The sequence below is a fragment of the Chrysemys picta genome, chromosome 23 (genome assembly GCF_011386835.1).
Source record: "Chrysemys picta bellii isolate R12L10 chromosome 23, ASM1138683v2, whole genome shotgun sequence".
NCBI classification, from domain to species: domain Eukaryota; kingdom Metazoa; phylum Chordata; order Testudines; family Emydidae; genus Chrysemys; species Chrysemys picta.
The window spans coordinates 1,183,315-1,206,590 of NC_088813.1; the positions used below are offsets into that span (position 1 = coordinate 1,183,315).

General features: G+C 48.4%; 1 protein-coding gene across 5 annotated transcripts in view; it reads left to right on the forward strand.

Moving 5' to 3' along the window:
- Nucleotides 1-15,292, forward strand: part of KDM1A (lysine demethylase 1A) — a 169,095-nt gene extending 153,803 nt beyond the window's left edge. For all 5 annotated transcript variants that reach the window (XM_005309377.4, XM_065576829.1, XM_065576833.1 and 2 more), the window contains 2 exons: nt 7,095-7,241; nt 14,628-15,292. In XM_005309377.4, the coding sequence (XP_005309434.1) occupies nt 7,095-7,241; nt 14,628-14,813 (333 nt within the window). In that variant the 3' untranslated portion in view covers nt 14,814-15,292. The remainder of the gene's footprint in view (nt 1-7,094; nt 7,242-14,627) is intronic.
- Nucleotides 15,293-23,276: the final 7,984 nt, after the last annotated feature.

A 23,276-nucleotide genomic window follows, 5' to 3' on the forward strand; every position in this document is an offset into this window, starting at 1 on the left:
TCAGTCTGTTAGTCTATAAGGTGCCACAGGACTCTTTGCTGCTAGAAAACATAAGAATCCTAGATAATTGATTGTATTATCTACCTGTCTGTGCTAGGTATTTATGCCACTCTTTGCAACAGTGTTTGAATGCCTCCATGGTATATAAGAGTGCCAGCTGTTCTTTTCTAGGACTTGTTTATGGAGTGACTTTATCAAAACCATAACCATTTTTCAAAATGTCAGAGACCTTGTAGGACTTTAGATGGGTTTTGAATTGTTCGTTCTCTAGGCCACACTTAATCTGACAAGTCTTAAAAAATTGTGTAAACTAAAATGGTCAGATGTACATAAATTAATTCAGGAATTCTATTTTTAGATTAGGATCAGGGCAAGAATAGCAATTTCTGTGAAAGAATGACAAATAGTTAGGATCCTCTGTGCTAAATGTATTAACTGACCTAGCACAATGTTTACATCTTTGATACATTTATCACAATATCAGATTCTTCTTCGAGTGCTTGCTCATGTCCATTCCACATTAGGTGTGTGTGTGCTCGCCACATGCACCGGTGCCGGAAGTTTTTCCCTCAGCAGTATCTGTAGCAGAGCGGCTCTGGCACCCTCTGGAGTGGAACCCGCATGGCGTATAAGGGACACTACTGGCTCCCCCTATCCTCAGTTCCTTCTTGCTGCCAATGATGTTTCACGGAACGTTCGCTGCTCTTACTAGTGTTGCTTAGACTTCATTCATACAAACTAGAGTTCTTGTAAAGTTAGTGTACATAGTTAGTAATTGAGTTAGTTAGCCCTTAGCAATAGTTAGTTTTATTAGTCCTGTCAGGGACTTAGCTGTGGGATGGGGCATGCCCCGGACCCCAGGCTTTAAGCCCTGCAATAGCTGCAAACGGCCCATGCCCATGAGCGATCTGCATAGTAGCTGTCTTGGGTGCCTCGGTGAAGAGCACATAAGTGATGTGTCGAATCTGCAAGTCCTTTAAACCTAGGACTAAGAGAGAGCGTGAAAACAGACTTAGTGCTCCTGATGGAGTCGGCGCTCACTCCGGCCCCAGAGCAAAGGCCCAACTTGGCACCGCAGCATCGGTGTGTAGTGCCCCACTGGCACTGATCAACGGCCCCGGCCAGGAAGTCGAAGAAGGGCAGTAGGGGACGGTCTCGTACTCCCTGCAAGGGGAAGGACAGGGCTGAGGGCGAACTGAGACCCACGCTGGGCGGCTCATCTCCCCCGTCGGGAAGTCGGGCCTCAGCTCATGTCAAGCCTGGAAGCCCGGACACAGAGGCGGGCCTTCATCAGCTTCAGGTGCCGTCAACGCCTGAAGCGCTCCAGGCTGTGCAGGAGATCCTGATACTCCTAGTGCTGCCCACACCAGCCCTGGCAGTGGCCAGATCTTGGGGTAAGGCCGCCTTGGGACCTTTCCATCCGCCCTTGCCCCAACGGTACCGCTCCCGATCGCAGGGGACGTCCCACCACCGGTCACCCACTCAAAGCCATCATGCCTCCAAGTTAGGGAGGCAGACACATCGGAGCCCTCTACAATCACCAGACCTTGGGCACCAGCAGTGGGATTCGAGGCGGACCTCGCCAGTTACCTGGTGCTTCCCGGCAGGAACGTCAGGACCGTCCCTGAACATCATCAGAACACCATTACAGATCCCGGGAATGATCGGATGACCTGCAGGTCCTGTTCCTCGTTCGGTACCAGTCTGAAAGTGCGAGACATGGATTGGCAGTCTCCTGTCACAGATTCGCCGAGCGCCACCGGTCACGGAGGTCCCCATGGAAGTGCACATCCCGCTCGGACCAGTCCTCCTCTAGACATGATCGCGATTATCACTAGACATGAGGTCGCCGCTCCAGTGGATCCGGGTCACCAGCTAGCAATCGCTCCGGATATGGCTCCAGTACGGACCAAAGCTCCATATCAGCAGGGCAGCCTCCAAGACCCTCGGTGCCACCTGCATCATCGGTACTGAAACCTGCCTGGTGGCCGGGCCCATGGTACCCCTGGAACCTGTGTGGGTTCACCCAGCCCTCCCAGCCTGCCCACTCTGTGTCGGGAGCTTTGGACAGGCCTGTGGCCTCAAGAACCCAACTGCCTACGGTGCTTGAGGCCCCAGGGGATAAAACCCTGCAAGTCCATGTAGACCAAGAGGAACAGCTTGCTGGACCACCAAATGGTGTCGTGGAACCCACGGTACTGGCCGCCTCCTCCTCATCTCCAAATGAGGCCATCACAGAGCACCCTCACTCGGTTCCGCAGGATGATGCTAAAGTTCACCAGGAGCTGTTGAAGAGGGTTGCGTCCAACCTTGGCCTGCAAGCAGAGGAGTTGGAAGAGCAAATGGACTCCCTGTTCTACATCCTCTCCTCCACAGTCTCTGTTAGGGTCGCCCTTCCCCTTCATGAAGGGGTATTGAAGATATCCAGCATCTTGTGGCAAACCCCCTCCTCTCTGCCCCCCCCCATTTCCAAACGGGCAGAGCGTAAATACTTTGTCCCGACTGAGGGGCATGATACCTTTACTCCCATCCTGCTCCAAATTCCCCGGTGGTTGAGGCAGTTAACCACAGGGAACGCCAGGGGCAACCTAGAGCTACCCCCAAAAATAAAGACTCCAGGAGACTGGACTTTATTCCTCATCGAGTTTACAGTTGAGGGTGGCCAACCACCAGATCCTCCTTGGCTGCTACAACTTTAACATGTGGCAGACCTTAGCCAAGTTTGAGAATGCCCTCCCAGAAGGTTCCGGTAAAGAATACCGGGCGATCCTCGACAAAGGCACGGCCACTGCCAGGGCAGCCCTTCAAGCGGCATCTGACATGGCAGACTCTGCCGCCCACACCATGGTGTCTGTCATCTCCATGCGGTAAGCGTCCTGGCTGCTCTTCTCTGGGTTGTCCTCCAAGACTCAACAGTCGATTCAGGACCTCCTCTTTGATGGCCAGGCCCTGGATGGACAACAAATTACATGGGCTGAAGGACTCCCGAACCATCCTAAAAACCCTGGGGCTCTACGTTCCGGGTCCGGCATGTAAAACCGCAACTTCCCCAGAGGGAAGGGAGCCAGCCCCGGCAGGACCCGCCACACAAGGGCTACAGACTGTACACGAGCCACCCGCTCCCACCCTCTTCCCAGTTGGGGTCGTCCTGCTCCAAGCAAGGAGCTAAAAAGTCGCTTTGAGGGACGCCTGAGGACGACCTACCGGTCTATTTCCTGGATCCAGTTTTTTTGCAACCACCTTTCCTTTTTCCTCCCGGCGTGGTCAGCAATAACTTTGGATCTCTGGGTCCTCAGTAGGGTGGCGCACAGCTACACCCTCCCAGTTTATTTCCACACACGCCCACGCACACCCTCCCCATCTTTTTCACAAGAGTCTTCTCGAGCAGGAGGTTCAGGGGCTCTTCTGATCCCAAAGGCCAAGGGTGGTCTGTGTCCTTTCCTGGACCTGTGAGACCTGAACAGATACCTAAGGAAGCTAAAGTTTTGCATGGTCTCCCTGGCCTCCATTATCCCCTCGCTGGATCCAGGAGACTGGTATGCCGCCCTCGACCTGAAAGACACACGCTTTCACGTAGCGATTTTCCCAGGACACGCACGCTTTCTCCGTTTTACGGTTGGTTCGGCCCACTACCAGTTTGTGGTTCTTCCGTTTGGCCTGACTACAGCATCAAGGGTGTTTACCAGGTGCATGGCAGTAGTCGCGGCCTACCTCAGGCGTCGGGATATCCAAGTTTACCTGTACCTCAACGACTGGCTGGCCTAAGGCAGCTACAAGGCTCAGGTCTAACGCGACATCACTATGCTTACAAGCCACGTGCCGCTCCTTGGGACTACTGGTCAACCACAAAAAGTCCACGTTAGTTCCTGCTCAAAGGATAGAATTCATCGGGGCCATGACTGACTTGACCCTGGCGAGAGCGCTCCTGCCGTTAGACAGGTTTCAGGCCCTGATGGACCTTATCATGAAAGTATCCACATTTCCCCTGACAACGGCCAGGGTGTGTCTGCACCTGCTAGGCCGCATGGCAGCTTGCACATACGTGGTCCGCCATGCCAGGCTCTGCATGCGGCCCCTGCAGCAATGGCTGGCGTCAACCTATTCCCAATCCAGGGACCACCTGGAAAAGATTGTAACCATTCCTCCAGCGGTTCTCACCTTGCTGCAGTAGTGGACTGATCACAAGAAGGTCCTGGAAGTAGTCCCACTTCATCTGTTGAGCTAGTGTTGGACGCTTCGAGGTGTGCCCCCCAAATGAGGTCCGGACATCTCCAGACCCAGGGGACGTGGACTCCAGAGGAGACAATGTTACACATAAATGTCAAGAAGCTCAGAGCGTTCTGCTAGCCTGTTGGGGCTTCCTGTTGCACCTGTCGGGAAAAGTGGTGAGAGTCCTTATGGACAATATGGCCTTGATGATCTACATCAACAGGCAAGGAGGAGCGTGCCTGTCAGCTCTCTGACAAGAGGCTCTCCATCTCTGGGACTTCTGCATCAGCCACGGCATCCATCTGGAAGCTGGTCACCTCCTAAGCATCAGGAATGCCCTAGCAGATCACCTCAGCAGGGACTTCTCCTCTCACCATGAGTGATCGCGCCACCCGTGGCCTGCACAATCTTCCAGAGGTGGGGAACTCTCTGTTTCACCTGCTAGCAAACAGATCTACTTGGAAAGTGCCATCGGTATTGTTCCCGGCAGGGCCTGAGCAAGGGCTCCCTCTCTGATGCCTTCCTCCTGTCGTGAGCCGAGGGTCTGATGTACACGTTCCCTCCGATTCCTCTGGTCAGCTGGGTCTTAGTAAAGGATGAAGAGAGACAAGGCACAGGTTATCATGATCACCCCTGCATGGCCTCGCCAGCACTGGTTTGGCACGCTCATGAACATGGCAGTGGTCCCTTCTCTGGCCCCTTCCCTACCATCAGGATCTGCTGTTACAGGATCACGGTCGGCTCCTACACCCCAACCTCGAGTCTCTACACCTCTTGGTGTGGACGCTCCGTGGTTGAACCCAGAGGAACATACCTGCTCGGAGGAGATCCAGTAGGTCTTCCTCCGAAGTAGGAAACCATCCATGAGATTAACTTACTTGGCCAAGTGGACGAGGTTTTCCCGCTGGATGTTGGAGCGTGGCATTTCTTCCTCGCGTTCCTCAGTGCAGTCCATCTTGGACTACTTACTGCATCTCAGGACCCAGGGTCTGGTGCATTTTCCATTAGAGTGCACCTTGCAGCCATCTCTGTGTTCCACCAGCTGATCCAAGTTCAGATAGTCTTTTCTCATGACATGACTGTCAGGTTCCTGAGGGGCCTTGAGAGGATTTACCCACAGGTATGGGCCCCTCTCCTGCAGTGGGACCTTTAATCTGGTCCTCTCAAGGCTCACCGGCCTGCCTTTCGAGCCGCTGGGCTCCTGCTCCCTTTCCTACTTATCCTGGAATGTCGCTTTCCTGCTGGTGGTGACATCAGCGAGATGAGTCTCAGAGATTAAGGCCTTGACTTTGGAACCACCTTATACAGTAAAAAGAACAGGAGTACTTGTGGCATATATATCCGAAGAAGTGGGCTGTAGTCCACGAAAGCTTATGCTCTAATAAATGTGTTAGTCTCTAAGGTGCCACAAGTACTCCTGTTCTTTTTGCGGATACAGACTAACACGGCTGCTACTCTGAAACCTTATACAGTGTTTTATAAGGACACAGTCCAGCTGCGGCCTCACCCAGCCTTCCTACCGAAGGTGGTATCTTCCTTCCATGTGAGCCAGGACATGTTTCTGCCTGTGTTCTGTCCCAAGCCGCACAAGACTGCTGAGGAGAGGCGTCTGCATCCGCTGGACGTCCGGAGGGCCTTGTCCTTTTACCTGGAGCGTACCAAGCCTTTCCGTAAATGGACCGATCTCTTCATCGCTACAGCGGTTAGGATAAAGGGCCTTCCAGTTTCTTCGCAGAGGATTTCCTACTGGATCACCTCTTGCCTAAAGACCTGTTACGAGCTAGCAAAGGTCCCGCCGCTGCTGATTGTCAGGGCCCATTCGACTAGAGCACAGGCATCTTCGGCGGCCTTCCTGGTGCACATCCCGATCCAGGACATCTGTAAAGCCACGACCTGGTCCTCAGTCCACACATTCACGTCTCATTATACCATCACTCAGCAGGACAGAGACTACACTGGGTTCAGCAGAGTTGTATTACAATCTGCGCAGCTGTGCACTCCTACCCACCTCCATGGGAACTGCTGGGAGTCACCTAACGTGGAATGGACATGAGCAAGCACTCAAAGAAAAAAAGACAGTTACCTTTTCTGTAACTGGTGTCCTTCGAGATGTGTTGCTCATGTCCGTTCCACGACCCGCCCTCCTTCCCCAGTTTCAGAGTGTCTGGCAAAAAGGAATTGAGGGTGGGGGAAGCCAGTGGCGCCCCTTATATCGCGCCATGCGGGTGCCACTTCAGAGGGCACCAGAGCTGCTCCCCTACAGATACTGCTGAGGGAAAAACTTCCAGCACCAGTGCATGTGGCGAGCACATGCACCTAATGTGGAATGGACATGAGCAACACATCTCAAAGAACACCAGTAACAGTCTTTTTTGTAATGTCCCTCTAATTTAAAAATGGGCCATAATGTGGCATCCCAGGTCTAGAACTGGCAAAAGCAGTTTGGTCAGGCAGGATATTCCTAAAGATCCTTCATGAGTCTCAGAAGGGGCTCTTCGTTCACAATTGTAGGAAGTGCTACCATTTTGCATATTTTTAAGTGCATAAATTCTATTCCCATGCACAAACAGCATGGGAATTGCAGTTCTCAACAGGTGCTAAGTCACTGCTTTGTGATTGTGTTCAAAACATCTGATTCCAATCTTCTATCTTCTATGGAGATTCTGTACTATTGTCCTGTTAAATGTGTTTGATAGAATATCTGTAGAAGTGAGCTTCCTGATCCATGACAAACTGTGGTGCAAATATTTCTTAACACACAGGAAAACAAATACAGACACATACCGTGATAGCATTAGGGGCCTCATGCTTATTTTACTTGCTGTAACTTACTCATGTAGAACTAGTGACATATACAACACAACACTCTTCTCTTCTTGTCTTAGCCCAAGGAGACAGTGGTATCTCGTTGGCGTGCTGACCCTTGGGCCCGGGGGTCCTATTCTTATGTAGCGGCTGGATCGTCTGGAAATGATTATGACTTGATGGCTCAGCCAATTACTCCAGGACCAGCCATTCCAGGTGCTCCCCAGGTGAGAGAATCTACAAATGCAATTATAAATGACTGGCATGAGAACTTAATAGGATTTCAAAAGCCATTTGTGAAACAGGAGCATTTGGTAATTCATCCATTCCTCAGATACTCTTATGATTAGAACTGGTCTGAAAACAGAATTTTCTCTGGAAAATCCAACATTTCGAAATTTATTTTTGTTCTAAATTGGAAAAAGAAGTAAAAATTTTGAAACTCCTGAACAGAAATTCAAAAAAGTCTATTTGGAAACATGGAGATATTTCATTTTGATTATGTCAAAGCATTATAATAAAATATATAATAATAAACATATTCTAATGTACAATATTACATTGTGATACAGGAGGGCCAGGGAGCAGTGGGAGAGTGGTAGAGGGGAAGTATATAAGCCCTAGGCTAATTAAGGTGTGGTTCCCTGAAGACTGGGGAGGGTTTCTACAGCACCTGTAGTCAATTAAGGCCTTGTTAGCAACCTAATAAAACGCCCTGCTTCAGGCAGTCAGGAGAGAGAACTGGAGCTTGGAGGTGTACTGTGAGACTTGGAAGATCAGAAAACCGGAGTAAGGGAAACCCTGCCCCAGCAGGGGAGGGAGATTTCCTCTCCCAGCATCTAAGGGCTGAAGGTACCTCACCCAAGGGGGAAGAGAGTAAGGACCCACAGAGGTTGAGAGGGGCTGGGACTCAGAGTGAGGAGCAAACCCAGACCCCTACCCTGCTTCCCTCCTTTACCACCTTCCCGGGCCACTAGTGGGGCCCTCGGTGCCCCAAGAGGAGGGGCAAGAGGTGGCATCTTATCCCCCACCCCCCGCCCAAGAAAAGCGCAGGACCCACCATACTACATCGGCCATCTTGTCACACGTGGTGTCAGGAGTGGGATTTCTGCACCATGAACATAATCCAGGGTGGGTCACAACCACCCTGCCTCAAGATGGAGGATCTGGTCAAAGCACTGGTGCAAGCCACTGCCGCCCAGCAGAAGTGCCCAGGTCCAGGCAAGTGCCCAACAGGAGGCCCTGCAGCAAGAGACCAATCACCTGCTGATGACCCAGGCCACCCAAGATCGGGCCATGCTGCAGGAACTAGTGAACCAAGTGAAGGCCCTTATGGAGCTGAGCTGCAGGTATGATGGGACACATTCCCTACGGGCCAGCTACTGTCTGCAGAAAATGACCAGGGAGGATGATGTGGAGGCGTATCTCCTGGCCTTTGAGAGGACAGCCCTGAGGGAGGCCTGGCCCCGAGACCAGTGGTCAGGTATCCTTGCCCCATTTTTGTGCGGGGAGCCCCAGAAGGCCTACTATGATATGACCACAGAGGAGGCAGCAGCTTACCCCCGACTGAAGGCGGAGATCCTAGCCAGGGCAGGGGTAACGACGGCCTTGCGAGCTTGAAGGTTCTATGAATGGCAGTACTGTGAAGACAAGACACCGCGATCACAACTATTTGACCTAATCCACCTAGCCCGGAAGTGATTACACCCACAGGCTCTCAATTCAGAGAAAATGATGGAGCTTCTGGTGCTGGACCACTATACAAGGGGACTACCTGCGGGCCTCCAAGCCTGGGTAGGCCAGAATGATCCCTCCACCTATGACGAACTAGTCACCTTGTAGAGAGACAACTGGCAGCCCGTGAACTGTTCGAAACCCCATGAGGTGAAACACGGCGTTTCAGGAAGCCAGTCCCTACCCCAAGGATGATCGAGAACTCCAGGAAAGCCATAGCTGGGAGAACAGGCACCAAGGAGCGGCCTGAGGCCCCAAAGGGACCTAGGGGTCCGGGGGGAGAGGGTTGGGGAAGCGAGTCAGAGGGCCCAAGACACAGGGCAACCTCCGGAATGAGATATCGCTGTTGTGAGTGTGGGGAGTTGGGGCATATAGCAGCCCAGTGCCCCAATAGGGAGGAGCCCATGCAATGTAATCTGGGGGATCCCGGGGACCAATGTGGCCTAATCAGCCTGGTGGGGGTTGCGATGGCCCAATATGAGTACACCAGGCCAGTAAAGATGAATGGCATCCGGACCATAGCTTTGGTGGACTCTGGGAGTGCTGTCACATTGGTCTCAGGGAAGTTAGTGGGGCAAGACCAACTGAGTGGACTGGAGTGACCTATGTCCATGGCACAGTAAATTTCTACCCCACAATTCCAATACGGATTGAGATCCAGGGAAATACTACCAAGATGACTGCGGGGGTGGTCCCCAAGCTCCCCTACCCAGACTTAATCGGCAGGGACTTTCCTGGGTTTGAGAGCCTACTCTGTCCCCCTCCTCCCCCCCAATTGAGTTAGGGGAGGGAAGTAAACCCCGAGCAGAATGTGAGGTACCCATGGATGACCCTACCACAATTTTTGCTGGGTTTTCCCCCAGAGTTATTTTCACCCCCTGGGAAGTTCCGGAAATCCAGACGGGAAAGGAGGGCAGACAAAAGATTAAGAACCAGGATCTTGGCGGCAAACCAGAGAACTGCCCTGGTTGGGAGGGGGCTCCGTGGAGACCCAGAGACGGCCCCCAGCATGAGCGGAAGCACCCCAAAAGAAGGAGGGGAGCCCAAGTCAATAGAATCAGGCCAGATTGGTCCCGCACGTGAATGTTTTGGGCAGGACCAAGCCGATAATCCACTGTATGCGAATGTGAGGGAGGAGGTAGTAGAGGTAAATGGCGTGCCAGTAGAAGGGTAAACCAAAGGCACGGGGCCATACTACATAATCAAGCAGGATCTGTTGTACCGGGTAGTGCCAATATGGGGAGAAGTAGTAGAACAGCTCTTGGTGCCACAGAAGCACACAAGGGCTGTATTAGTGTTAGCTCACAGTCATCTGTTTGGGGGACATTTAGGAGCAGACAAGACCCTGAATAGAGTCCTAAGAAGGTTCTACTGGCCAGGGGTACGGGCAGAAGTCCAACGCTATTGCACCTCCTGCCCAGAGTGCCAGCTGCATAGTCCCGGACCTCAGTTAAGGGCCCCGTTGATACCCTTGCCCATAATTGAAGTTCCTTTTGAAAAGATAGCAATGGATCTAGTAGGCCCGCTAGAAAGAACGACCAGGGCCACTGAAGCATACTTGTCATCCTGAACTACGCTACACGGTACCCTGAAGTCATTCCTTTAAGAAACCCCATATCCAAGGCAATTGCAAAAGAACTGGTGCAGGTTTTTGCTAGGGTAGGCATCCCTAAGGAGATCCTGACAGATCAAGGGACTCCCTTCATGTCGAGCGTAATGAAAGACTTATGTATCCTGCTCCGCATCCAAGCCTTGCGGACCTCGGTCTATCATCCCCAAACAGATGGTCTGGTTGAACGATTTAACCGCACTCTCAAGAGTATGATCCGAAAGGTGGTGGCCTAAGATGGAAAAGACTGGGATACCATCCTACCATACCTGATGTTTGCAATACGAGAAGTTCCCCAAGCATCTACTGGTTTCTCCCCCTTCGAGCTACTGTATGGACGCCACCCACATGACATATTAGACATTGCGAAGGAGGAATGGGAGGAGCAACCCAACCCAGGGAAGAATATCATTGCACATGTAGCCCAGATGAGAGAACGAATAGCCCAAGTGATCCCCGTAGTACGAGAGCATTTGGAGAAAGCACAAGAGACGCAACGAACCTACTACAATCGTCAGGCAAAAACACGGAAATTTCAACCAGGAGAACGGGTGTTGGTGCTGGTACCAACAGCAGAAAGTAAGCTCCTGGCCAGTTGGTGTGGACCCTGTGAGATCGTGGAAGCCGTTGGGGAGGTGAATTATAAGGTAAAGCAGCCAGACCGATGAAGGCCAGAGCAGATCTATCATGTCAGCTTACTGAAACACTGGCGCGATCGGGAAACGTGCCTGGCCGTCCTGCCAGCTCCACTCCAGGCAGATGGCCCACAAGGGTAGGTAAGGATATCCCCCGAATTAGCCCCAGAACAACAAACAGAGGTCGTCAAAATGATCCAGCGGAACCAAGATGTGTTCTCCACACAACCAGGCCGTACAACGTTGATCCAACACCATATCGTCACCTGTCCCGGAGCAAGGGTGACAATAAAACCATATCACATCCCGGAGGCAAAAAGAGAAGAAATTAGGGCAAAAGTAAGGAAGATGCTAGAACTTGGGGTTATTGAGGAATCCCACAGCCAGTGGTCCAGCCCTATTGTTTTGGTCCCCAAGCCTGGTGACACCTTGAGGTTTTGTAATGACTTTCAGAAGTTAAATGAGATATCCCAATTCGATGCCTGCCCAATACCACATGTTGATGAGTTGGTGGATCAGTTAGGCAAGGCCCGATACTTGACCACCTTGGACTTGACAAAAGGCTACTGGCAGATTCCCCTGGCTGAGGATGCCAAGGAAAAAAACGCTATCTCTACACCTGACGGCCTCTTCCAATATACCGTCCTCCCTTTTGGGCTCCATGGGGCCCCTGCAACTTTCCAGCGATTGATGGACAGATTACTTCGACCCCATGCCAAGTATGCTTCTGCCTATTTAGATGATGTGGTAATCCATAGTCCTGACTGGGAGACGCACCTGGAGGAAGTGGAAGCGGTACTAGGTACTCTTAAACAGGCTGGCCTCACCACTAACCCATCCAAATGTGCAATAGGGCTAGCCGAGGCCAGATACCTCGGGTATGTAGTCGGAAGGGGCCTGGTGAAGCCCCAGTGGAACAAAGTGGAGGCAATACAGAAATGGCCCCACCCGATTCGCAAGAAACAAGTCAGAGCATTCTTAGGGATAGTAGGGTACTATCGACGGTTCATCCCTCGCTTCGCCACAAGGGCAGCGCCTCTGACGAACCTGATAAGAGCTTGGGGCCCAGAGATAGTTAAGTGGACCGAGGAAGCAGAAGAAGCTTTCACAGACCTAAGGACGTCCCTTTGCAGCCATGCAATGCTCATAGCCCCAGATTTCACAAAGGAATTCATCCTACAAACAGATGCCTCAGAGGTAGGACTTGGGGCCGTCCTTTCACAGATGGTGGGGAATGAGGAGCACCCAATCCTTTACCTCAGCCGAAAGCTCCTGCCCAGGGAGCAACAGTACGCCGTAGTAGAAAAGGAATGCCTAGCGATTAAATGGGCCATGGAGGTTTTACGGTACTACCTACTTTGACGGCGGATCACCCTTGTGACAGACCACGCCCTACTCCAGTGGATGCACACAAATAAGGAGAGGAATGCATGAGTGACTAGATGGTTCCTGTCCCTACAACCTTTTCACTTCCGGATCCAGCATAGAGCCAGAAGTCAACATAGCAACGTGGACAGCCTATCACGACAACACTGTCTCTCGTCCCAAGTAGCCCAACCCCATGGTGTTGAGCAGGGCGGGGAGGATATGTGATACAGGAGGGCCACGGAGCAGTGGGAGAGGGGAAGTATATAAGACCTAGGCTAATTAAGGTGTGGTTCCCTGAAGACTAGGGACGGTTGCTACAGGTTAATTGGAGCACCTGTAGTCAATTAAGGCCCTGTTAGCAACCTAATAAAACCCCCTGCTTCAGGCAGTCAGGGGAGGAGGAGGAAGGAGAGAGGACTGGAGCTTGGAGGTGTGCTGTGAGACTTGGAAGATCAGAAAACCAGAGTAAGGGAGACCCTGCCCCAGCAGGGGAGGGAAACTCCCTCCCCCAGCATCTAAGGACTGAAGGTACCTCACCCAAGGGGGAAGAGAGTAAGGACCCGCAGAGGTTGAGAGGGGCTGGGACTCAGAGTGAGGAGCAAACCCAGACCCCTACCCTGCTTCCCTCCTTTACCACCTTCACTAGTGGGGCCCTCGGTGCCCCAAGAGCAGGGGTAAGGGGTGGCATCTTAGCCCCACCACCACCAAGAAAAGCAGGACCCACCATACTACATCGGCCATCTTGTCACAAAATAAAAAGGTAGAAAGAACATTTTACCTTATTGAAACGAGAAAGATGAAATTATTTGTTTTCACACTTTTCCATTGAAACTTTCATCAAAATAGAAAAGTTTTGAGTTCGAAGCTGTTTTCTCCACCTGAAAACTCTTCCATCAAAATTTTTTTGACCAGCTCTACTAATGAACCTTCCTCTTGTGCTGTTAGTTCTTGCAGTAAAATGTTTCAGCTGCCTGATGGCAGTGAATGTGCTTAGCTCTTAGTCCAATCCTCCCATTCAAGAAGTAAAAGTAAGAATTTGGCTCATCTTATTCCATGAAAAAAGCCGAGAGGTAGATGATGCTATAACAGAGGTTCTGGAAATGAGCATAAATCGGTCTAGTACATCCTCTGCCTGTCAGGAAGCATGTACAGAAATAAGTGTCATTCACAAAGTGTCTTCCCAGCCCCCAAGTTGCTTGAGGCACATTACAAAGATTCCCAACAAAAATATCAATTCAGCTCCACCTTCGCCATGATGCAGCAAGGGGCCACCCTGTAACATGTATCCACATCGTGTAGTGGGGGAAGGAATAGGTTGTAATAAGTTACAAGAAATGCCTCCGAAGAATCATTTTAAAACATTTTCAAGGTGAGGAGTGATGGGATAATGTAGAAGGGATTCGGGAAGTGTCCATACCTTAGGAGCCACAGTGAAAGTCCTGTCTCCTGCTAACCTATTGAGCAAATGGTGGAATCCCTAAAAGCAGGGGGCTTCTGAACACCTCATGGTGAGGCACCAGCACCAGGGTCTTATTTAGTCTCTCTAAATACTGTTATGGTGGTTAAATCCATTAGTTTAGCCCCTGATATGTTGCTGGATAGTCTGCACCACAGACTGTAATGTACAAACCGTTAATTGTCTCAGGTTTTTCCTCTCTGCCTTTATTCAGACCACAGTATGTCAGTGTTCACTAGTGAACTTTTAGTGCGCAGCAGCAGCAGGGTCAATGGAGATGCTTAGTGTGTGGCATGCTGAAACGCTGTAGATTTACACCCCAGCTCGATGTGCAATAAGTGTTCGTGTAGACAGGCCTTTAATCAGGTGTGGTGGTGTGGAAATGATCAAACATGTAATGTTGAATGCACAACATTCTGTGTTCTCTCTCAGTGAAATTTCTGGCTTCAAAACCGAACTCTATAATAATCTTTCTTTTTGCTCTAATGCCCAGCTCCCTCGACAGCTAGCAGTAAAGTGTTCCCTTGCAACACAGTACATGTCTTTTTAAAGCTGAAAATTTGTGATAGTTGGGAGGCAGATGAGGATTCTCCTCTGGTCAAGGGGCATTTGTTGAAGGAAAGATTATAACATTCCCTGAGATTACCTAGTTCATACCTAAACCAGCTTCGTGCAGCAGAAGTAACTCTGTGACTAGGAGAAATGTTTATTTTTAAGTAGTTCGCCTGAGAAATCTAGTGTTTGAGAGCGAGAACCTGAGCTAAGTCAGCTATATGACACTTAACAATGTGCTGTTTGTTCTTCTTCCCAGCCAATTCCTCGCCTCTTCTTCGCAGGAGAACACACAATTCGTAATTACCCAGCAACGGTCCATGGTGCTCTACTGAGTGGGCTGAGAGAAGCAGGGCGTATTGCAGACCAGTTTCTTGGGGCCATGTACACTCTGCCACGCCAAGCTACACCTGGTGTGCCCACACCACAGGCCCCTAGCATGTAAGGGAGATGCAAGCTGCCCGACAGAGGAGTGATGGATTCATAATGCATTTGCTGTGGACTTGTTTTTGGGAGCAAGATATCTTCGTAGTCTGTAGCAGTAGCCACTGAAAGCACTGTGCCAGAAGTCACTTAATAGTCACCCCATTGGAATGGCCTTTATGAAATATGATCTGACTATTGCCCATGCACCTGGTATACAGATCCCTGTCTGTCTGTTTTTCCAAGTGTATGTACAGTCTCTTACTGCCAAACTGGTCAGGAATTCCTATGGCAGTGCAAATACATTGGGAATCCAAGCTCCTGGTGTTTAGTTGGATTTCTTTTGGCACATAAAGAACCTACTGGCGTGTTCACAGTTCAGTAATTGCACAAAAGGTTTCAGACTCTAATAGCTGGTTGTTGTTGGTAACAGTGTAGAATTCGTCTCTTATGTGGATTTTTTGATTGTTTGTTTTTGAAAAAAATAAAGTTTTCACCATGTTCCTCTCTTCCTCTTTCATTTGAGAATTAAATTGGTGCAGTTGTTTTTCCTCAGTAGTAAAAGCAGAGTTACAAGTAATGCTCATCGCAGAACCACTCCAAAATAGTCCTTAAGCCACTGCAATGTCATCTCTCACTTGGGATAAATAGTCTTTGAATCAGGGGACTGAAAGCCAAGTGGGTGCCCTAACCACCAGGCTACAGCATTATTCATTCTCTCCCCCTTCGCACACCCGCCCCCATCCCCATAACTGTTTAAGTATTTATACAAAATGGAACAGCTTCAACAGGAGAGACTGAGGGAGCCCCACAACAGAATATCCCATAGCTCAATGGTCAGAGAGGGAATGTGGTGAAAAATTGAATTCTGGTCTCCCACATCCCAGATATATTCTCTAGCCACTGGGCTAAAAGTTGTCAGAGAGAATGCAGCAGCGGCTCCTTCTTCTCCCGCATTTCTTGCAAGAATGGCTGACCTCAGGAGAGGAGTTCCCAGCTGTGAATTGCTACCATTGAGAGGTGCCTCCTTCAACCTGGATTTAGATGCCTAACCGCCTGAGGGGGTGGGGCTTAGGACACATTCCTCTCCTCAGCCTCTCCTTTGGCTATCTTAGGCAGCTCCCCATCTAGCATACAGTCTTTTGTGGATCCCTTTCCTAGATGTCTGTCTCTCCCTGTTCATTGTATAGGGAGCCTGGGCACCTAAGCTGGCTTTGTGGGTCCCATTGTCATTCCAGTCTAGGCATCTAAGTTCCTTTTGTGTATCTGAGCCTCAGTTCTCTAACAGAATTACTGCCATTCTTCAGTCTAAGACAAAGTATTAGCAATTCTGGTCCCTTTCAACTGCAAAAAGAGAGCTGCAGGCTCAGGTGAGTCAGGTTGCTTAATGTGAAGAGCTAGACACAGGAAACATGAGAGAGAAATTTTTAAGTAATAAAACCTGAGGCAAGAAATCTGTTATACAGTCTTCTGCGTGGTGGCCTTGGTCTCCTGAGTATCAGTCACATGCACACCTAACTTTGGGTTTTCGGTAACTTTTAAGCGCACTTTCAGATGTTGAGTTTCTTGAGTTCTTCAATTACAAACGAAATGAGAATGTACACTCTTCAGCGCAGGGTCATCATCTTTTTGGCTAGCATGACTCATAGAATATCAGGGTTGGAAGGGACCTCAGGAGGTCATCTAGTCCAACCCCCTGCTCAAAGCAGGACCAATCCCCAACTAAATCATCCCAGCCAGGGCTTTGTCAAGCCTGACCTTAAAAACCTCCAAGGAAGGAGATTCCACCACCTCCCTAGGTAACCCATTCCAGTGCTTCACTGCCCTCCTAGTGAAAAAGTTTTTCCTAATATCCAACCTAAACCTCCCCCACTGCAACTTGAGACCATTGCTCCTTGTTCTGTCATCTGCTACCACTGAGAACAGTCTAGATCCATCCTCTTTGGAACCCCCTTTCAGGTAGTTGAAAGCAGCTATCAAATCTCCCCTCATTCTTCTCTTCTGCAAACTAAACAATCCCAGTTCCCTCAGCCTCTCCTCGTAAGTCATGTGCTCCAGCCCCCTAATCATTTTTGTTGGCCTCTGCTGGATTCTTTCCAATTTTTCCACATCCTTCTTTTAGTGTGGAGCTCAAAACTGGACACAGTACTCCAGATGAGGCCTCACCAATGTCCAATAGAGGGGAATGATCATGTCCCTCGATCTGCAGGCAATGCCCCTACTTATACAGCCCAAAATGCCTTTAGCCTTCTTGGCAACAAGGGCACACTGCTGACTCATATCCAGCTTCTCATCCACTGTAACCCCTAGGTCCTTTTTTGCAGAACTGCTTCTTAGCCATTCAGTCCCTAGTCATTAACATGCTCTAGGGCAGTGTTAATGAGTTTTAGAAGCCAGGAAGATGTTGGCTGTTGCTCTCTCTACTTCTCTATCTACATTTCTGGACTCTGTTTTTTGCAGTAGGGTAACTTTAACAAAAATTAAATTGCTAAATAAATGTGACCATTTGGTAAAAGTTACTGTTGTTTCTCTGCAGAGCTGTTTGATAGTAATCTCACGTCTGCGTAATGTGTAAAGCCTGCCAGATGTCTTTCTTGGAGCCATACAGCGTGCTGCTGCCAGGCGTTTTCATGCTAGTGTAGAGAAGTGCTGCAGCAATCAGTGCACTCTGCAGAAAAGAACATTCGGTTCTTATTTAAATGCCCTCAGCCGATTTATTATATAACCATTAGGAATGAAGGAATCATTTTAGAATTGCAGACATGATGAACACAGATACTGAACTACTCCATTTGTCTTCACCTAGTGTCCTACTTCTTTGTCAGATGTGAGCATTCCTAACAGGGGGGATGCTCTGAGTTGCACTAGCTGGCTGTGGCCCTAGGGATCCATATCGCAGCGGGAGTAGCGAGAGTGCAATGTTTTCCACTAGCCCACCCTATCCTGCTTGTGTCTGCACTGGGAGCTCCATGGAGGAAAGGTAGCAGCTGCCTGCTGCAGACTCCTCCACAGTGAGGACTGGAGGGATCTGTGCACTCCCTGAGTGGGGCAAGAATCAGAATCAGTCTTTCTCATCTTTTTCTCTCGTGTTAATCCTATCAAACAGGGTCTGCTCTACAAGTCCTCTCCCTCCAAAGTGCTCTGTTCAGTTTTATATTACACTGCTCTACAGCCAAAATGCTTCTGAAATAAATGTAGTCAAACTTTACTAATTCTGGGTCACTGAGAACGAAAATGATGCTTAAAATTGTTGATTGGCTCTAGTTTTCAAAATATGCTATTGGGTCAGTATATACGACCCTTGACTTGGGAATGGCCGAGGATAAGTGAGTTATACAGGGAAGGGATCTCAATTTAAACCAGAAATGACTAAAATACATCTTTGACTGGATCTATGAATAAATCTATGACTGGGTTTGGACAAAAACAACAAGGAGTCTGGTGGCACCTTAAAGGGTTTGGACAGTACTTGCTTTTTAGGCAAAACAATGAATGATGCAATCTGAAGCTGGTATTGCGTCATACATGATATGAATTGCATCATGTTATTCCTAGAAGTCATGGATGATGCAATCATAATGAAGCTTACATCACTCTGCTGAACAAATTGCCCTATATCAGCTCTAGAAATCATACAGTGTCGTGCTCGCTTATTGTCAGTGTTTGATTTTGCAAAGGGACACATTTCTGTTTAGCCAAAGTGAGCAGAGATGCCTCGTACTTGTGTGAACAGTGCAAATAACTTCTGCTATGTTTGTGGTGAAGTCACTTTTGCATCACAAAAGCGCAGTATAACCACTATGGTTAAGAAAGCCTATCACCTTTATTTTGGCTGCAAAATTGGAGATCAGGACAAGAGGTGGGCCCCACACATATGCTGCAACACTTGTGCAACAAATCTTTGCCAGTGGTTGAACAGGAAAAGAAAATCTATGCCTTTTGCAGTGCCAATGATTTGGAGAGAGCCAACAGATCATACCAGCAATTGTTACTTCTGCATGGTGCCTCCAGTTGGGAAAGGTGTGCCAAAGAAGATAAAGTGGACTGTGCATTATCCAAACATTCCATCAGCTATTCGCCCAGTACCCCACGGAGAAGGACTGCCGGTTCCTGATGCACCAGAATCATTCTCACTTGAGTCAGACGAGGAAGAGGATGAAACTTCTGGTCCTGAACCATCAATGTCACAGGACCCACATTTTCTCCCATCCTCCTCCTCTGAACCACACCTCATAACACAAGGTGAACTGAATGACCTTGTCAGGGATTTGGAACTACCCAAGAGTAAGGCAGAGCTGTTGGGCTCCAGACTACAGCAGTGGAATCTCCTGGCAGGTGATGTTAGGGTTTCCATGTTCCGTGACCGTCAAAAGGATTTTGTCCCATTCTTATTCCTGGAAGGTGATCTTGTAGCCTGCAACAACATCGATGGTGTGATGGCAGCCCTCAACATCGTTCACGATCCAGATGAGTGGAGACTGTTCATTGATTCATCGAAGATGATCTTAAAGAGGTTTTACTGCATAATGGCAATGTTTTGCCATCAATTCCAGTTGGTCATGCAGTCCATATGAAGGAAACCTATGACAACATGAAACAACTTTTGAGGTGCATAAACTATGACCAACATCAGTGGCAGCTTTGTGGCAATTTGAAGGTTTTTGCTCTCTTGCTTGGTCTGCAGACTGGATACACAAAGTACTGCTGTTTTCTCTGTGAATGGGATAGTCGTGCAAGAGATTCCCACTACATCAAGAAAGATTGGCCACTCCGACAGTCATTGGAGCCTGGGAGGAAAAGTGTTCAGCATCCACAACTTGTTGAATCAAGGAAGATTTTGTTACCACCCTTACACATCAAGCTGGGTCTGATGAAGAACTTTGTCAAGGCCATTGACAAAACACAAGCAGCTTTCAAGTACCTCCATGGAAAATTTCCAAGGTTAAGTGAAGCTAAGATAAAGGAAGGTGTCTTTGTTGGTCCTCAGATTCGTGAACTTCTTCGAAATGATGCATTTGACCATGCACTGCGTGGCAAGGAAAAGACGGCATGGAAAGCCTTCCAGTTAGTGGCAATAAATTTTCTCGGAAACAACAAGGCAGACAACTACAGGTTGTTGGTGGAAAACCTCCTCAAGGCATACAAAAGCCTTGGTTGCAACATGTCACTAAAGATACATTTTTTGCACTCTCATCTAGATTTTTTTCCACCGAACTGCGGAGCAGTGAGCGACGAGCACGGCGAGCGATTTCACCAGGACATTGCAACAATGGAGAAACGCTATCAGGGCAAATGGAGCCCATCAATGCTTGCAGACTATTGCTGGACAGTGACCAGAGATGCTCCATTTAATGAATACAAGAGACAAGCCAAGAAGCGCCGAGTAGACACTGAATAGGACTAAACTATGTACATAATCGTTTTTTGCCTTTTGTTTCATAATAAATTTTATTTATATAACCCTTTTGCTGATTTTTAAAGTGTTACATAAACAGGACAGGTGAAATATTATCATGTAAAGCAGCCATAAACATATGACAAGACCTAGGTTTACAATTTATGATTAAAACTCTACTATCTACACAATATACATAGACATAAAATGTAAAAACTTAAATATCTTAGAAACAGTAGCCAATCAGTTTTAATTGTCATATTTGAATTCAGCACATCAAAATACATAATAAATAGCACATTTTATCTCTGAAGCAGACGACTTCTCAAAAATTGTAGACCAGTATTATCTATCACACCACATGCTCACATGTCCTCATTTATGACATCTCACCACTACTTCTTAATCGGCCTGTCTTTTTCCTTGAATCTTGATCTGTTGGACTCTTACCCACATAGTTGTCGGGACTTTGCATTACACCACCAGACCATCTGAACCTGTAATCATTTTTTCATTTATGGGTGTTACTTGAGAACCCCTCCCATTAGTGTAGCTAGTGTCTACACTGAAGCATTTCAAGTGTAGACAAGCTCTATGTGTCTCTTAAAAATGGCTCCTAACCTTGAAAACTTGACCCACACAGAGGGCTAAGATGGGAAGTGAAGGGAGTGTACCAGACCTAGAAAACTGGTTGACCTTTGGGGGGGGGGGGCACAGGACTGGCACAGTGCTACAGAGACAGCAGAGGGGCCCAACCAGTTACTTTGGGGCCCCAAAGAATTCCTGTTCACTGCCAAGCAGAGTATGAGAGGCAGTTTCTCTAGATCAAGGAATGTGGATTCATCTGACTCTCCACAGGTCCATGGGCTATCCCAGAGGTAATTGTCCTGTTATGTTCCTTCCCTCTGAAGCACCGTCATTGGCCGCTGTCGGAAAATGGGATACTGTGCTAGTTAGACCATTGGTCTGACCTAAGTATGGCCATTCTTATGTCCTGATGCAAAGAAGGATGGATGGGTGAATGAGGGCATGTGTGGGCTCTCAGTGACTGGAGGATGCATATCCCCTCCCAAGGACTGATAACACACTTGGCCTGCTGTCCCAATTTTGTGGGGTTTGTATCACTGATCTGGTCAGCAGATAATAACTAGGAACTGGAAATCCATCCATATGACTGGACAAAACCTGTATTTACCACCAACCACAGTCCCTTGCATTCCAGGGCCTGTCCCCAACCAGTTCCAGAGTTTGGTGCATGTTGTCCTGGCTGATCTCTAAAGAACTCCCTGCCTGGTCTTCTGGAGTGATAGGATTGTAACTGGCAGGTTTGAGGAATCTGAAAGAACTGGAAGTTGTCCTAGAGAAGTTGTGGGTTGCCATTCTGAAAGTGAAGCCCACCCAGGGCTAGATTCACAAGGGGGTCTTAGGCACTGAATTGCCACGTTAGGCACTTATGTCCATGATTTAAGCACCACTGACATTCACAAAACCACTACTCAGTTGCTGACTAACTCTGCAGGTGCCTTAGCTTCTGCTGGTGAAGTCCCTAGTCACCTACATTTCTGCAGCTGGGCGTGAGCAAACCTACTGAAGTCCTGATACCACTGAGCAACTTGGCACTTAATTTATGCCTAAGCCTGGGATTCACAATGTAGGTATTTCCCTATGGGGACCAGTTTTCAGAGGCTCCCTAAGAGCATGCCTATCAGATTGTGCCCCACACACTCCACAGTGGTGCCCCCCCTCCATTTATAGCCAACAGTGCAGTGGTTAGAGCACTCTCAGGTAGGTTGTGGGAGCTCTGGGTTCAAATCTCTGCTTTGCCTGATTTGGATCAGGAATATAAATCTGGATCTCCCACCTCCCTAACTGCTGGGCTATAGGGTGTATTGGGGTGGGTGTCTTTCAGTCTCTCCTGTTGAAATTGTTTTACTTTGTATAAAATAGTCAGAGGTTGCATGGAGAGTTCAGAACCACACTTCCTGGTCGGATTGGAGTCAGTGATGTGCAAGTCTTGCATTACCTGTAGTTCTAGAAACATGGCAAATGCTGCACCTAACCCATCTTGAGTTTTGTCACAGACTGGAAGGCCCTCAGATTAGGAAGTGCTGTGTATTCTGGGTCCATTGCCAAACACAGTAAGAGATAACAGTTATGTACTTGAGATAAGAGTACTTTTCAAATGATAGTAGACATGTTATTTCCTGCCTGTGGAGCTCAAACTGCTGCCAGAATTTTGTAGAGCAATTTGTTTACAAGTTGGAGATCCAATATTCCTTAAACATTGATCAAGGCCAAAATTGAGAATTAAGATTATTTTATAAGGTGTTTAGTGTCCTAGAAATACACAAGGCTAGAACAACACCATACCACCTGCAATCCAATGGGCTTGCAGAGCACCTGAATCAGACTCCTCTCTATGCAGCAATTTTTGTAAAGGCAAATCAGGTACATTGAGATTGCTTTTTTTCTTATTTTATGAAGTGGGTGGTATTCCAGGAGTGTTAGCTAGTCATCTATTGGCTGCACACTTTATGTGGTGATGTTTGAGCATGAAGTTACTTTGCTAGAAATTGTTGAGTGGGGCAAATATTCAGAAGAAATATCACAATCCAATAGATAATGTAATCACTGGCAGGCTACCTTTGTTAACTTGTGGAAGCTATTAAAATGCATCAATAAAAAGCCTCTCAATCATAAGGAGTGCTGTGATGCTGCACCCCATATTCTTCAAAATATTGTTATGGTATAAATATGGCATAGCTAAGATATGTTTTATGAAAGATGGGTCATGTAACATTTATGTATCTGAACTTAGGGATATTGACTATGTAACAATTACAACTGTGTGTGTACTTGGGGGAATGCCCACCAGACAGTAGGCAATCATCCTCAATGAGCCATTTAAGGAGGACAATAGAACTCTGAAGATACTAATCTCCCACCTTCCTGAGGAGCTTCCTGGGATGTTGCTTTGACCTTGCCTGTTCATCTGATGATGTCACCTGGTACGGAGTACCACCTTCGACACTGCTAGTATTTTTCCACTGGAAACAAAGGGTTCCAGCCTTATGTAAATTCTATTTAAGG